Source organism: Camelina sativa, chromosome 9, assembly GCF_030686135.1.
Source record: "Camelina sativa cultivar CO46 ecotype springtype chromosome 9, ASM3068613v1".
Lineage (NCBI taxonomy): Eukaryota > Viridiplantae > Streptophyta > Magnoliopsida > Brassicales > Brassicaceae > Camelina > Camelina sativa.
Window position 1 is genome coordinate 42,966,947 of NC_141888.1, and position 16,512 is coordinate 42,983,458.

Sequence of the window (16,512 nt, forward strand, 5' to 3'; positions counted from 1 at the left end):
GGTTACATCAGAGTGATTTTGCTGGCTGCTTTTTTGGTCTTGCTCTGGTTGTTGATGCTGACCTTATCTAATCATGTACCCAAATCTGTACTTGCTTTCTCTAGTTTATGTTTATGTTTATGTTTCAATTCAAAGGTTTCTTTGCAGTATAAGAATTGATATACTAGATTGCAACTTATCCCTCTTACCATGCGTATTAATTGGGCTTAAACATAAAAAAAAAAAAAACAATTAGGGTTTAGGCTAATTGGGCTTAAACATTAAAAGAGGTAAAAAAAAAAGTATTAGGCCCATTGGATAGGGAATTAGCCACGTCATCAGCTTCGTTGCTTCAGCCTCATGTCGTCTTCGTCGTCGTCTTCTTCCCCAAAACAAAGCAAGCAGCTTGAGAGTATAGGAGAGATCGAAGCAAAGAATCATTCAATTCCAACACTCTGAAAGACTGAATCTTTCATGTACCCTCCTTTAAAAAAACAAAATTTCGTTTTCTTTCACTATTTCCAGATTTCAATTTATTCAAACGCTTTCCTCGATTAGGAATTTTTCTTCATGATCTTCTTCCAACGCTCAGTGTTCTAATCCAGATTCATACACTACCTCTCATCAATTACTTCAAAGGTATTTGTACTTGAGAAGTCTGATGATTCCTTGGGGTGGAGTTACTTGCTGCTTCAGCGCCGCCGCTCTTTATCTTCTCGGCCGGAGCAGTGGCAGGTTTGTGATTATCATCTTCCCATTGTTTAGAGTATCAATCAAATCCCTTTCTTATCTTTTGGAGCGCAGGGATGCTGAAGTGCTCAAAACTGTCACTAGGGTTAATCAACTCAAGGAGTTAGGTACTAATCTTCTTCTCTCTTGATTGCTTCATCTACTCTCTCAGAATGATTGTTTGATGGATTGCTCTGTGTTTTGTATAGCTCAATTGCTAGAATTAGATAGCAAGATTCTGCCTTTCATTGTTGCGGTATCAGGAAGAGTTGGCTCTGAGACGCCTATTAAATGTGAGCATAGTGGCATACGCGGTGTTATTGTTGAGGAAACGGTATGTTGTATACATGGAAGGAACTTTGTTGTTTTTTTGTGTTTCCATCGATTAGGTTGTATTGTATGTGAAACTCTAGTAATTGCATGATTTATTTTCAGGCGGAGCAACATTTTCTGAAACATAATGAGACGGGTTCTTGGGTACAAGATAGTGCATTGATGCTTTCAATGAGCAAAGAGGTTCCTTGGTTTCTGGTAAGCCAATTATAGTAGCATTGTGTTTCAAACAGCTGTGATTGGATGTTTCTATAAAACTGTTTTCAAATTCCAAAACTGTTTGCTATAGGACGATGGGACAAGTCGTGTACATGTAATGGGAGCTCGTGGTGCGACAGGGTTTGCCTTGACTGTTGGTAGTGAAGTATTTGAAGAGTCAGGACGCTCACTTGTACGAGGAACACTTGATTATCTCCAAGGCCTTAAGGTTTTCGCTTTTCTTTTTGTGGTTCTTAGTTTGTTGGTCTCTCTATTTGCTTAAGCGGCCATTGTTTTGTTTCAGATGCTTGGAGTTAAGCGCATTGAGCGTGTTCTTCCAACTGGAATACCCCTAACAGTTGTTGGTGAGGTATGTCGTATAGTGTTCTCAGTTCATCTCCTTTACACAAGTTGTAATTGTTGGTAGAGAATCTAGAGATACAATGATACATAGCAATGCTGGATCGATCTTTGTATAGACGCATACCGATTAGTTCAAATCTAATTACTGTGGCTATCATGTATGACAGGCTGTCAAGGACGATATTGGAGAATTCAGGATTAAAAAACCTGACAGAGGACCTTTCTATGTCTCTCCTAAATCACTCGATCAGCTCATTTCTAATTTGGGGAAGTGGTCGAGGTCTGTGTCTCTCTTCTCTCTTGGTGTTTTTTTTTGCCTATACTCTAGTAGAAAAACGATGATGAGCCAAAACTGGTTGATAAGAGTATAATTTACAGGTGGTACAAATATGCCTCCATGGGTTTTACTGTTTTTGGTGTGTTCCTAATTACAAAGCATGTCATTGATTCTGTTCTAGAGAGAAGACGGCGTAGACAGTTACAAAAAAGGTATGTCACACAGATTTGTCTGTCTGGAAAGCAAAAAGTTCTACTTAATGATGTTCACACAAAATTAAGCAGTCAGCTGTTGTTTGCAGAGTGCTTGACGCAGCAGCCAAGAGAGCTGAGCTAGAGAGTGAAGGTATCCATTGGTGAATCTTTTTCGATATATAAGTTGCACTGGCTCTGACTACAAACTCTCTCACCAGGTTCAACCGGGGCACGTGAGAGTGATTTAGATTCTACCAAGAAAGAAGACGCTGTTCCTGATCTCTGTGTGATCTGTCTAGAGCAGGAGTACAATGCTGTGTTTGTTCCGTAAGCATTCTTCTGCCTTTTTGACTGATTCTGCTACAATTGCAACTTTCTTAAACGCTTGTGGTTGGTACTCGCAGGTGTGGTCATATGTGCTGCTGCACCGCATGCTCCTCCCACTTGACTAGCTGTCCACTATGCCGGAGACGAATCGATCAGGTGGTTAAGACTTATCGTCACTAAAGAACAACTCAGGCCTCAAAAGCATTCTCTAAGAGTCTTGTCTGTAAATACCGCAAGATCAAAACGTCAGTTTAGTGTTCGTTATCCTCTTTTCTTTTTGATTTCGAGAACAAAACATTCGAGTTATATGTAAAACCTTAAGGTGCTCGATTTACAGTACAGTACATGATTGTACTCGAGCAATTTGCTCCACACAAAATAAAATAAAAAATAAAAAAAATCTACGTAGATTCATAGCTTTACCTAGCTGCTTCTGCTTCGGTTGGTTTGTAAGTCAAGATCTGGACACCACATTCAATAATGTTGATGTCTTGGGGTGTGGTGCTGAATTCGAACAATATCTCGTTGTCCTGTTCAAGCCATCCATCTTTGTCAAACAATTCAGACTGAAAGATAAATAGATGTTCTGTTTGCAGATATGGGAGATCATGTACTATGTTTTTGTCAACAAGGGAACCATTTAAGTGTATGCGACACAATAATGCAGAGTGAGCTTCTTCCATTTGCTGTTTGGGGGAAACCACAACACAAATCCTAAATCCGTAGAAATTTGAACGGATGGTCAAGGAATTTCTTATTGCTCGGTGATTGAACTCGGCAGGTATGTTCCTTCCGGGTAGACATGCCTTTGCACTACCTGATTGCTTGATAATTGCTCTTTGTGCTTCTTGGCCCAATTGGAAGCTATTAGGAAGATAGGCCAACTCTATTAGAGAGTCAATAGGGAAAGATATGGTCTCTAGTGATTCACAAGTTTCTGCTATTAGTGTTCTGAGCGAGCCAGGAAGCTCTGGCAGTGATGCAAGTTTTGGACAGCCACCTACGTAAAGCTCTTTTAATCCATGAAGATCTTTGATCCAATCTGGAATTTTCTCAATATCTGCGCCACTTCGTTCTAGAAAATGTTTACCTGCAAATCGAAATGTAGTGACACTACCAAATATACCGAGCCTCTGAAGGCGAGACCAAAGCCAAACTGATTCAGGCAATTCTTCCAACATCGTGTCTGCGATATGGAGTGATGTGATGTTCTTGGAAATATTTGGAAACTTTCTCAACTGTGAGCACCCCACCATGTAGACCGATTCAAGAGATGCCAAATCGAAGTGTATCGGAACAACGTGTAGCTTTGTACAGAATCCCATGTCTAACAACTCTAGTTTATGAAGATTTCCAATAGAGGAAGAAATCTCCACCAAACTCTTGCAACCAGTCAGAATCAAGCTCTCCAGATTAGTAGCATTTGAAAGATCCGGGAGTTTCTTGAGGTTCAAGGATCCTAACAAATCCATCTTCTTGAGATTTGGAAGGGGCTGAATATAAAACGACACAATAGAAAGAACATCATCAATACCGAATGAGAAAGTACATATTTCAAATATTTATAGTAAGCAAATATAAAAACCAACCTGGTTTCCTTCCCACAACTTCTCAAGTTGGTTATACCGCAAGTTGAGTTTCACAAGATATTCCGAACAAAATGTACGAGGAAGACACTTTCTAGGGTATACGTCCCAGTGTAATAACCTTAGACGAGGTGGAAGATCCATGTCCTCAGGTAGGTGCACTCTATCACTGCTATCAAAATTTGTCATGTAGACGTTGAGAAATTGAAGATAACGCATACTTTTAAAAGCTTTTGCGCTTATATTCATATCGTATGAGATTGTAGATATATCAAAAGATATACCCATCACACTTCTACTACCCTGAACAAAATTTTAAAAATAGAAGAAAATTTTAGCATAGTAGGTAAGATCTATGAGTCTTTGCCAACTGAACGGATGCAATATATATATAAAAAGAAGAACTTACGGTATCATTTTCGAGAACATCATGAATCTCATCAGCATGAATTAAGATTCGGCGTTTCCCAGGCTCTTGTCTTTGAACCGCTTCTCTACCCACTTGTTGTAGTAACTTGTGCATCACTACACTTCCTTTAGTTGATATTTGTATGAGAGATTTATATGCGAGGGTTTTCAACCCGAGTATGACATCCAAGTTACAGTCACCGAGCATTGCTTCCACATAATCATTTTCTTGGTAGTTGAAGAAGAATGCAATGAGGAGAAATAAAAATTGATCGTTGATATGTAAAGTGTCGTATCCAACTCTAAGAACTCCCTCGATATCTCGATCAAGGCTATTTTCTAGCCTACGTAGTATAACTTCCCACTCATTTTCCTTCTTTCCGCATAAAGATGAGCCCATGACACGGAGTCCCAATGGAAGGTTGCTACAAAGATTTGTCACTCTTTCAACCAGCTTTTCAAAACCATCTGGTGCAGAGCTTTGTCTAAAGGCATATCTACAAAAGATCTTATGAGCTTCTTCTCTAGTTGGAAAATAGACATGGTATGTAATATTGATGCCATGTTTCTCTAAAATCTCTTCATTTTCAGTGGTCACGATAATCCTGCTTCCATGGCCAAACCAGTTCTTTTCATCAGCCAAAGCCTCAAGTTGCTTTCGATTATCCACATCATCAAGAATGACAAGTACTTTTTGATCGCATAGCCTTTCCTGTATTGTACCTAAATGGTATATCCTCATACCAATTTGCTTTAAAATCTTAGAAAGAAGTTGTTCTTGTAGACAAAGCTTCAATCCATACTCGTCAAGACCGCTATTACAGCTTCCCCTAATATTCTCCATAAAACAAGTAAGCTGAAAACGGTTAGAGAGTCGGCTATGTAAAGCTCTAGCAATGGTAGTCTTACCAATGCCTGCAGGGCCACAGATTCCAACTATCATAGCTCCATCCTCATTATCTAAATGTAACAAAGCCTGCAATTTGTTCAAGTGTGCTTCAAGTCCCACCATGTCTTCAAAATCCCTAGCAGGTGTAGCGTTTAGTTTGTTTGAAACATCTCTAGCAATTTTCTCAATCATATTCGATTCATTGTCCCTAACAAAACAGAGAGAAATCACCATGTTTATCAAAAAAATAGTCATATGAAACTCACAAATTAATTTTGAATGAAAACAAAAAACAAACCAGTTTAGGGAGTGTTCTCCGGCTATGTTGCCTACGTAGTTCAAAGCTTGGCTCCATTTTCGCCTCTCCTTCTCTGTTTTACGAGCACAAGTTTCATTGAAAGAGCTCCCAAATTCTCCGGTCTGTTTCCGCACATCAGATGGATCAACTCCGTAGAAGACAGTCATCACTATTTGTCCATTATCTTCCCTGCACTTCAAAATCTCCAACAGCTCATCCAAACACCAGCTCGATGAAGCGTAGTTCTTCGATAGTAAGAGTAGCGAGATCTTTGATTCCCTAATCGCTCGTGTGAGTGCAGGTGAAATTATTTGGCTTCTCTCAATCCCTTGATCGTCGAACATGGTAATCCCATTGTAGTTAAATTGTTTGCGTAAATGACTCAGAAATGTTTTACGTACATCTGCTCCGTGAAAGCTCGCAAACACCTGGTATCTCCATGTGCGAGGCGAAGAACAACAAGAAGAAGAAGCCATGAGAGACTAGAGTAGCGAGAAAAGTTGAAGATCAGATATACAAAATTGTCTCTGGATTCACCATTGACTTTTAAGAAGGAGAGAGAGATGAAATATTCCACCATCAGCGTTGAAGACTTGAATCTAGTGATCTGAAATAGTTTAAACTTATTTCATGACTTTAGTTTTGTCTTATGTGATTCTTCCATGAGTTAATTAGTAATCTATATCTAAATATTATCTCAAAGTTATAACGTGACCCTTTGACTTTTAGACTTTTGCTTCAAATTCATCTTCTTAAGATTAGAAAGTGGTTGAAATAATGTTGAACAAGACTATACCTGGATTCCTTCTCAAAGCTTCTCCAGCTTGTTACATGACATATCAAGTAAGAATGACGTCTCTTGGTCTCATTGGACTGTCCTCCAAAGATTTTTCTACCAAATCAACATATTTAATAATATAGGTAAATTTACCATCCAGGTCTTGATATGGACAGAACAGAAAAACACAGTTAGATCAGCTGGAATTTTTATAAAGACAAGGAACGTAATTTATGATTTGGTCATTTGATCCACTGGATATGATCTGAAACGGTTTCAAAATCCTGTATTATTTTGGGTTCAAAGCAAGTTGTTAGCATATTTCAGATCACCAAGAGGATAAGAAGTTTAAGAAAACTCACCAAGAGCTATAAACAGAAGAGGCAACAAGAGTATTCTTCCCAACTCAAGCATTCAGCTGTATATCTTGGACCGATGGTTGCGATATGGAGTGATGTGATGTTCTTGGAAATATTTGGAAACTTTCTCAACTGTGAGCACCCCACCATATAGACCGATTAAAGAGATGCCAAATCGAAGTGTATCGGAACAACGTGTAGCTTTGTACAGAATCCCATGTCTAACAACTCTAGTTTATGAAGATTTCCAATAGAGGAAGAAATCTCCACCAAACTCTTGCAACCAGTCAGAATCAAACTCTCGAGATTTGTAGCATTTGAAAGATCCGGGAGTTTCTTGAGGTTCAAGGATCCTAAAAAATCCATCTTCTTGAGATTTGTAAGGGGCTGGATATATAACGACATAATAGAGGAAGAACATCAATACATGATGAGAAAGTACATATACGTCAAATATTTATAGTAAGCTAATATAAAAACCAACCTGGGCTCCTTCCCACAACTTCTCAAGTTAGTTATACCGCAAGTTGAGTTTCACAAGATATTCCGAACAAAATGTACGAGGAAGAAACTTTCTAGGGTATACGTCCTAGCTAGTGTAATAATCTTAGACGAGGTGGAAGATCCATGTCCTCGGGTAGATGCACTCTATCACTACTATCAAATTTTGTCATGTAGACGTTGAGAAATTGAAGATAACGCATACTTTTAATGATATCCAACCAATGCTCATTGATGTACATTATATCATTCGGAAGACCATAATGTAATGTAGTTTTGAGTGTAGAGATGATATGATTTATAATTTGATTAAATCACACCAATATATGTTCTAAAACCTGTTAGACGAGACCTAGCGGATGGCACCTAATCATATACGCAAACTTTTCTGTGTTCAAATTTGGCTAAACATGTCAAATAATTTGGTGACCGACCAAAGAATCCATAAACAATTCTATAAAATGGAATATAGTTTTTGTTACAAGAATATAGTAATGTGATTCACTTTGTACACACATATATTGATATATATATATATATATATGTATATATCAAGTAAGTTCCCGACCATATACTTGATGTGACTTAATTTTATATGTAACTAGAAGAAGGCATCTGGAAGTTAATAACTGCAAGATACGGGAGAAAAAAAATCACATACACTTGGTGTTCTGTCCTTAATTCGCTGATATTCTTGACCTTAGGCATTGGAAAAGCCGTTTTAAACCATATATTCAAATCTTTAAAAATATATTTACTTTTTTTTTTGTTTTCGATTTTATTTTTATATTTATGAAACTCAAATTTTGCTAGAATGTATATTCTAAAATATTGTAGGATTTATATTCATATAGTAAACTGTAGAATATATTCTGAATTTTATAGAACATAGAGTAAATGTATAATATCTATTCTGAATTTTATAGAAAATATTTTGAATTCTGAAATTTTTAGAACATATTTCAATTCTAAAATTATAGAACATTACTAAACATTTTAGAACTTATAAAAAAACTAGAAAACGTATTATAAACTACAAACTTTTTAGATCAAAGATCATCACATGACCGGCATTATTTGCTAAGGCATGCATCACATCAGCCATAGCAGACCAGAAATTTGAAGACTAACAATAAAGTGGCTTCGTGAAGAAACTCATTCAAATGAGTCTGCGCTACCAACCTTCTCAGCGAAGGTTCCTCCCAAATTGACTCAAGCGGTTTAGTGCTGCATACTTTTTAACAATATAAAAATCTATTTTTTTTTCAACAAAATCACAAAATCTCTTCTCCAAATATCATTCATACTTGTTTATTAACACGATTTTCATATTGATGATTTTTGTGAACCAATTATCGAAGAGCCAGCATAACCAAGGGGCAAAAAGCGTACAAATTTCAATAGCTTATTGTTAGAACCACAATTCAATAAAATCAAACTCAAATTATATTAATCAACAAAGACTCAGATAATTATTTTGTATTGCTAAAAAATTATTTAATTTGATCAAAATCCATATTTGGAGAAAAAATTGCAAACGCGTATTTCAGTGTTGATTCTTCGCCTTTTCAATAAAATATCTCTTAAACCAGGATCATATAGATACTCCGACCCGATATAACTCAGTCGTCGGTTTAGCTTATCTAAAGTTTTAATATTTAACTTTATTTAATTTAAAATTATAAAAAATAAAGAAAAAATTAGCTTATCCAACGTGTATATAAAAAACATTAGCTTTCAAATATCCAAATAACCTTTGGCGTTTATGAAGTAGATACTTCTTTTTGGTAGGACGTTTACGAAGTAGAGTTAATTAGTGTTATCCCCTACTTTTTGGTTAGTAGCACTGTAGCAGCATTATTATAACAAGTAGGGCATGGGATTCTGAACCAAACCGAACCGAATCAAAATTTGGATAAATCGGTTCGGGTTTATTAATTGATTAAACCGATCAGAAAGAGTCTAATTTAGAATCGGTTAACCGTTCGGTAAACAGAGAGTTGAATACAACAAAATCACATACTCACGTCTAAGTGTATATGTAGAAAGCTAAATATAAACTAACATGTGAAATAAAAATCAAAATATACAAATCAGAATGATACCTTGTCATGCCTTGGGAAGTATTACTTTGGGTTCATCAAACTCATTGCTCCCATCAGAGATATCTTCATCGTCGTCTATAGACACTTGTTCAGATATAGATTCAAAGCTTCTTATTGCTTTGTCGGTTTCGGTTTCATCCGTCAAAGATCTGGACACCACATTCAATAATGTCGACTTCTTGGTGTGCGATGATTTCCAACAATATCTCTTTCTCTGGTTCAAACCATTGATCATCGTCAGACAATACAACGTGAGTTATATAAAGATGTTCCCCTTAGATTTCACGGAGACCCGTTCACCCCCATTATCTGAATACAGTGTGCGTATCTTTGTTTGGAACCGATTCTCGACCAAAGCTTTAAAAGCCATGAAGACATCTTTGACTTGGGATTTCTGTTTTAAAGGATAAAGCCATGTGTATCTAGTGAAATGGTCAACAAGGACAAGATAGTACTTAAAATTTTCGGTGGAGTATATGGGAGATGACCAGACATCACTATAAATGTATTGAAGAGGGTGAGAAGATGAAATAGTGTTTGTAGAAAATGGTAGTTTATGGCTTTTATTGATGAAACAATCAGAACATGAGAATTGTTTTTGTGTGGATGAAGAAATAGGTAATGAAAACTTTGAAACAATAGTCTTTAAAACAGAAAAAGATGGATGCCCAAGTCTAAGATGCCATGATGAGAGGTCGGTTGCCGGTGAAGTGGATACGGAGAAGACATTGATGGAGTTCCGGTTACAAGGCCACTCATACAGCTCATTCTTAGTTCTGCCTTGGAGTAATTGCGCCCTCGTGCTCAGATCCTTCACCTGAAAATATGCGGGATAAAAATGCACAGAAACCTTGTTATCATTGCACAACCGATATACCGAAATTAAATTCTTGCGAACATCAGGTACACAAAATATATCTTTCAATGCAAGTAAGCGAGAGGGTGTTGGAAGTAAGGCAGAACCCGTATGAGCAATCTTGAGACCGGATCCATCAGCAATGGTGACCTCTTCACCGCCCGAGTATGGTTGATGAAGGGAGAAGTTGGAGAGATCAGTCGTAAGGTGATGCGTAGCACCGCTGTCCATCACCCAGTTCGCCGGGTTGTACGACAGAACAGCTGCTACATTAGCGGTAGGGTGACCAGGGGAGACCGAGGACGAGGAATAGCCACCACCGGAGGGCTGGAAACCACGACCGGACATGGACAGTTGAGAACATCGCCTAGCACTATGCCCAAACACGCCACATAACTGACATCGACCCTGGTAACCACCACGTCCATTACCACCACGAGAAGAGGAAGAGTGATTACCTCGAGACGAACGTTGGTTACGTGAGTTATTGGAGTTGTTGTTGTTGGACTTGTAGAAGGCAGCATTGGCGGTAACAGGAACAACGGAGGGAGACGAAGCTTGCGACTGAAGCTTCAACTCATAGTTGATAAGCTTCTCATGAACGGCCGGCATGGTGGGAGGAGTGTCGCGGCTTTCAATTTGATCAACGAGTGCCTTATAGTCCTCCAGAAGACCACCAAGCAAGTACTCAATTTGTTCCTCATGTTCGTAAGGTTTGCCCATCGTAGCAAGCTGATCAAAACGAGAAACAAGACCTTGTACGTATTCATCAATAGATCTGGTACCTTTACACCACTGCTTGATCTGTTCGCGAAGTTGTTTGATGTGCCCCTAGGTTGGTTTCGCATAAGTAGAGGAAAGAAGCGTCCAGATCTGAGTGGTCGTGGATGCCTTGGAGAGGATGGGTTGAATTTCAACCGAGATTGCACCGAGAAGACTAGCAACAATGAGTTGATCTTGTCGTTGCCAGAGGTTATAGTCGGGGTTGTCATGAGTATGACCATCACGAAGGACAGTGGGAGAAGGAGCGACGTTGGTGCCATCGAGATAACCGGCAAGTCCATAACCGGCGAGCAGGGCACGAATCTGGCGACTCCACATGAGAAAGTTGGAGGCCGTGAGTTTTGTAACATTCGACATGTTAACATTGTGTAGCTGATTAGCGGAAGCAGCGTTGATGATATCAGATGTATTCGCAGCCATGAGTAGAAGAAACAAAAAACACAAGAAGAGGAAGAAGAGCGGCGAGAGAAGGGGAAAGAGGAGAGAAAAAAAATTTTAGGTCTAGGACTTTACTGCTCTGATACCATGTAAGGAAATGCTTGATTGTATTGATATGAGATATTACAATATATATAGGCCTGTACACTAGGGTATTGCTCATAGTAATTACACATGTTTCCTTAGTTACATTAGTACTCTCTATACTGGTCAGTGGGGCAACCGTTTAAGCATATGCGAGACATTTAGTAATGAGTAATATGTTCTTCCATCTCCTCTGTTTTAGGGGAAACCACGACACAAATCCTAAACCCGCAGAAACCTGGTCGGAATTAAGGTCAAGGAACTTCCTATAGCTCGGTGATCGAACTCCGCAGGTATTGTGCTTCCGGGTAGGCATGCGGACATCGATTGCTGAGTGATGACTTTATGTGCTTCTTGACCTAATTTGAAGCAGTTGGGAAAATAAAGATCCTGAATTTGAGAGTCAGTTGGGAAAGATACTAGTGTCTCCAATGATGCACAAGTGTTTCCTATTAGTGTTTCAAGTGAGCCAGGGAGCTTTGGCAGTGATGCAAGTTTTGGACATCCAAATATCTGAAGCGATTTTAATCCATCTTTGATCCAATCTGGTATTTTCTTTAAAGAGCCATCGATCAACAAAGACAAAGTCTTATAAGTCAGCTTACTTAATATGATTCATTGATGATATTACATGGGCTAATATAATAGTCTTGTATTGTCAATGTTAGGTTTATGTACTTGTATTTTGGCTTTTCATGTGTGTTGATCATCCCTATGCATATACTTGGCATCATGTGAAAACTATAATGATAATAATCTCTCACATCGAACTGTTGGACAATGATCCTAATAATATATAAGATATATGAGTTTCTCCATTCAATTGCTAATTGGTTTTGAATTAGAATCTAATAGTTTGATATAGTACTATAAGAGCTAGAGCTATGATAGTACTTAAGGTATATATAGTTTCTTTTACAAACACAAGATTTCCTTTCCAAGTTCCAGATTTGAATAGAAAATTTTAGAGTTTTCCAAAATCTCTCGGCAGTACTCCATTTTTACTACTTTTAGTGACACTAACGAATGTAGCCTTGAGACAGACATCGCACCCCTTCTCAATTTTTGGAAACTCTTTTAAAATGCACCAAAACAACACCTATTCCTTTTTAGATTCGTGACTTCCAAATCTACAAATTTAAACCAGCCGGCATGTCCTTCTCGGCCTATTATTACACATTATTAGTCCTTGAAGGAAGAACATAAACACTACCTTGAATATAATGATAGACAAGCTTGATTTTCACTCCATAATGAATCCATAGTTGTACTTTGTCCCGAATGACTTATGTAATCAAACGACATTGTCAACGAACGTGGTGAATGCATGGAAAGTATGTCTTTGCAACATGGAATCAATGCTTGTTTTTTCTCCTTAATTATTACATCAAGTTAAGGATAAAACCATGAGTGAACAAATACCAATATACATACGTACATTCACACCATGCCCTCGTAACAATTTAGAACACTCATTATTACAAGATCATATTAAAGTAAAAAAAAAAATCAGAAACACTCTACAAAAATAAGAAAAAAAAACTAAAGAACAAACTTATACACAAATTAGCGTGAATTTATGTGATGCGATAAACAATAATTTAAAATGAAGATGGAAAAGATGAAGATAAGGCAGATGATCCCAAGGTCATTGATGGATCTTGGTTTCCAACAAGAGATGATGAGCCGTCCACGTTTATGTTAAGGTTGTCCCAGAAGAAAATATTAGAGCATTGTTGTGAATCTACCCATTGATCATAGCTTAGGTCTTGCCTCTTTAAACATTCGAAAGTTGATGACATATATCCATCTTGCGCATTGCTATTTTCCATTGGGACAATGTTATCCATATTTTCCTCTATTAGCGCCGGGAGATTATAACTTATAGTTGTCTCAATATTCGAACTGGTAGAGTTATTGAACAAATGGGACGCCATTGTAGGAACTTGAAACGGTTCTCGTTGTTCTTGTTGAGGAATGTTCATATCCCATTCTTCTGTGTTAGTTGTTAGAAATGCTTGTTCGCAAAGGTTTCCTCTTCCTCCTCTTTGCGTGTCATGATTGTTGTTCTTGTTTGTTGTGATGTTTTGAGAGAACATTCCTTCTAGGATAGGAAGTGTTGTGTCTACCATGAAGAGGGGAGGTTTATGGGAGAGAAGGGCTTCTTGAATCTTTATATTAGTTTCTTGATCATTGGCGAAATTTGACTGGTTCGGAGAATCCGTGAAACCATCAAAGTGTAGGTTATCAACAGTGGATGGATTGGTGCTAGAGGTGACGGTAGTGGCCATAGGTGTATCGTCCAAGTTCAATGTCACTGTAGTTACCGACGGTTGATGACGATTGTAATGGTGGTGCGGTTTTCGTATCTTTTTCTTGATCCATGAATTCCAATAGTTTTTGATCTCGTTATCCGTTCTTCCGGGTAGATGGCTAGCTATATGCGCCCACCTAAAAAAAAAAGAAAGAAAAAAACAATAAGAAAATATGTATGTACAGTATGTATTTCTGTGAATGTTTGATTAAGTAACTTAAAGCGTACTATACTTGATAAAGAATTACACGTAGACAAAAGTACCACGAGAATAATGAAACTACACGTTAAAGATTCTTTTATTCATCGGCAGTAGGCTAGTCGTTGGCTCGTTGCTTCGAACCGTGGCTAAACTAAACATATAATAATTTAATTTAAATAAATATTATATCATGACAAATTGAATAATAAGTATAAAATGTAGTATATATATAGTATGTAACTCCAACACAACTATTACTAAAAATGGTAAGTATATCAGTATTCTTAGAAGAATTTCAATAATGCTCTATAATAATACACTATATTGACTAAGTTATCTCTATAAATACAAATATAATTTAATTTTGTGAAAAATGGAAACCTGTTTCCCACAACTCCATGAAGGCTTATGATCAATTTCTCTTCTTCAGAAGAGAACCTTCCTCTCCTAATATCAGGCCGAAGATAGTTTATCCATCGCAATCTACAACTCTTTCCACATCTTTGAAGCCCTAGATTTTATCAAACATGCATTATAATTACAATAAATCTATAAGTCAATTAGCGCAAGACATAAATAGAATTGTTAAAAGCTATATATACATAATCAAGTACCTGCTTTTTCAGGGACTTCACTCCAACATCCATAGCCATGAGTTGTGATATATCTAATAAGCTTCTCATCTTCTTCCGGTGACCAAAGCCCTCTCTTCACTTTTTGCTGGTTGCAGCATGAGTGATGACCCATTATTCGTTAGTAGCTCCTCAAATTAACTTAATTAATAGCGAACCACTTAATCGATCACAATAATTAAGCTTAAATTAAATTATATATATTAAGTATATAACCCTTTAGGTTTTTACTCTCTTTCTTTCTTGGGTTGTGTTTATTTGAGAGTCTCATGTGGCTATGGAAGAGGAAGAAGCAAAGGAGAGTTTTAAAAAGGGGGAGGAGACAAAGGTCGGGTCGGATGAGGACCCAGGGGTAGGGCCTGAGATATTTCTGCATCGATCTAACCTTAAAACGACGTCTCATCGACTTTCTATTTTCATGTGTTATTACTCGTTGTACGTAGAGAGCTTTTGGTTGTAGTATTATTACGTTAAGCCCTTATCACTTTTTTTTCTATGTTTTTCTCTTCACGTACCCTTCTGTCTCCCGTGAAAAGTTCCTCTTCTTTTCTTTGTTTCTTTATATTCTTTAAAACTTAATGATTTATAAGACGAAAAATAGTTTGATACGTAGAACTAATCGCCATATAGATTTGTTGCTCATCAGTAATCATGTACTATGCACTGCTTTCCTCTATTTCTACCCCTCTAGCTCTATTAATCTGAATATGTTAATTTTCTTAGTACCACAAATTATATATTTCATTAAAACGTATTTGGGTGTGAAGGATCGCGTTGGTTTATAATTTTATCATATACTATATATATATATATATAGTCTTTAACAAAAACAAAAAAATAATCACATTCTAAAACGCTGTTCATTTATCGTAACACACAATAATGAGTGTACTTTTCTTTTCTGTGGGAAGTACTTGATGACCGCAAACCAAAGGAAGATGAAGCCAAACTTTATATGATATCCTTCCATCTTTCAACTAAAACTCTATCTTTTTTTTTTTAAAATTAACTTATTCCAAAGTCCTATCAAAGATGAAAATGTTGTGTCATTTATACTCTATTTATTTCATAAAAAATGTTATTTTGATATATTTCATACAAAAAAAGAAAAAAATGAATTATATATGTTTATTCCTATTTCATAAGTTGTTAATAATTTAAATTTAATGAAAAAAGTTTTGGATTTAGCGATAAAAAAAAAATTAGCATAAAAACACATTGGAAATGTTGAATAACATTTTTTGTAAAATATTTTTTTATTGACTTTCTTTGTGAAAGAAAGAGAATATATGTTTTAATTTTTTTTTTTTAAAGAGCTTTATGATGGATTGATTATAATTCTGTTAACAACAACGACAATCATAATTTCTAGTAAAAGAGAGAGAGAGGGCTCTTGGATTCTATATATGGACACGTATTAGTAGTTAGTACACACAAGAAGTGTATTTGAAGTTGATAAAATTTTGTTTTCAACATTAAATAATTGATTAAGTCATGTAGCCGAATTATAGTGATTTTTGGAATTAAAAGATAACAAATCGGAAAAAAATAATTTTATTAGTGTACGTCCAATATTAGAGCTTTTTCAAAGATATACGAAAAAACAATCATCACAAGTTTCAGTTACAAGGCTTTGATTTAGTTAGGAGACATATCGGAAGACCTTGCCGATAATGAAGTTGCTTCGTTTAGAAATTTTCTCCTTTTAATTTATTTTTTGTATTGGTAACTTGTAAATATGTCATGCAATAGTACTATATAGTATATGTATATATAACAAATATGTCACATCAGGTTTGTTCTTTTTGACTGCGGGAAGTTTTAATTTACACAATCTCAATGTGTATGAAAAGGCGTTATCGCATTACATTTAGCTTAC

General features: G+C 36.7%; 3 protein-coding genes across 4 annotated transcripts; 1 reads left to right on the top strand and 2 right to left on the bottom strand.

Moving 5' to 3' along the window:
* The first annotated feature begins 4 nt into the window (after positions 1-4).
* Positions 5-2,808, top strand: LOC104714744 (E3 ubiquitin-protein ligase SP1). 2 transcript variants are annotated; one of them, XM_010432203.3, is made up of 11 exons: positions 5-714; positions 784-836; positions 918-1,042; positions 1,144-1,239; positions 1,331-1,468; positions 1,544-1,609; positions 1,770-1,882; positions 1,981-2,091; positions 2,181-2,224; positions 2,292-2,400; positions 2,478-2,808. In XM_010432203.3, exons 1-11 carry the CDS (start codon positions 641-643, stop codon positions 2,578-2,580), a joined length of 1,032 nt encoding a protein of 343 aa, XP_010430505.2. In that variant the 5' UTR covers positions 5-640; the 3' UTR covers positions 2,581-2,808. The 2 variants fall into 2 exon arrangements, with proteins under 2 accessions (XP_010430505.2, XP_087320372.1); XM_087464246.1 differs by lacking the exon at positions 2,478-2,808 and having other exon boundaries at positions 1,981-2,090; positions 2,179-2,224; positions 2,292-2,384.
* On the bottom strand, positions 2,670-6,234 carry LOC104714743 (disease resistance protein RML1A). Its single transcript, XM_019229696.2, has 4 exons — positions 5,582-6,234; positions 4,396-5,491; positions 3,990-4,289; positions 2,670-3,893 (listed from the first exon to the last, which is right to left on the bottom strand). Exons 1-4 carry the CDS (start codon positions 6,055-6,057, stop codon positions 2,820-2,822), a joined length of 2,946 nt encoding a protein of 981 aa, XP_019085241.2. The 5' UTR covers positions 6,058-6,234; the 3' UTR covers positions 2,670-2,819.
* A 6,592-nt stretch (positions 6,235-12,826) lies between these two features.
* LOC104714745 (uncharacterized) lies at positions 12,827-14,940 on the bottom strand. The gene is made up of 3 exons (XM_087464247.1): positions 14,616-14,940; positions 14,383-14,512; positions 12,827-13,936 (listed from the first exon to the last, which is right to left on the bottom strand). The coding sequence occupies exons 1-3, from the start codon at positions 14,746-14,748 to the stop codon at positions 13,087-13,089; spliced, it is 1,113 nt and encodes a 370-aa protein (XP_087320373.1). The 5' UTR covers positions 14,749-14,940; the 3' UTR covers positions 12,827-13,086.
* Between the last annotated feature and the right edge of the window lie 1,572 nt (positions 14,941-16,512).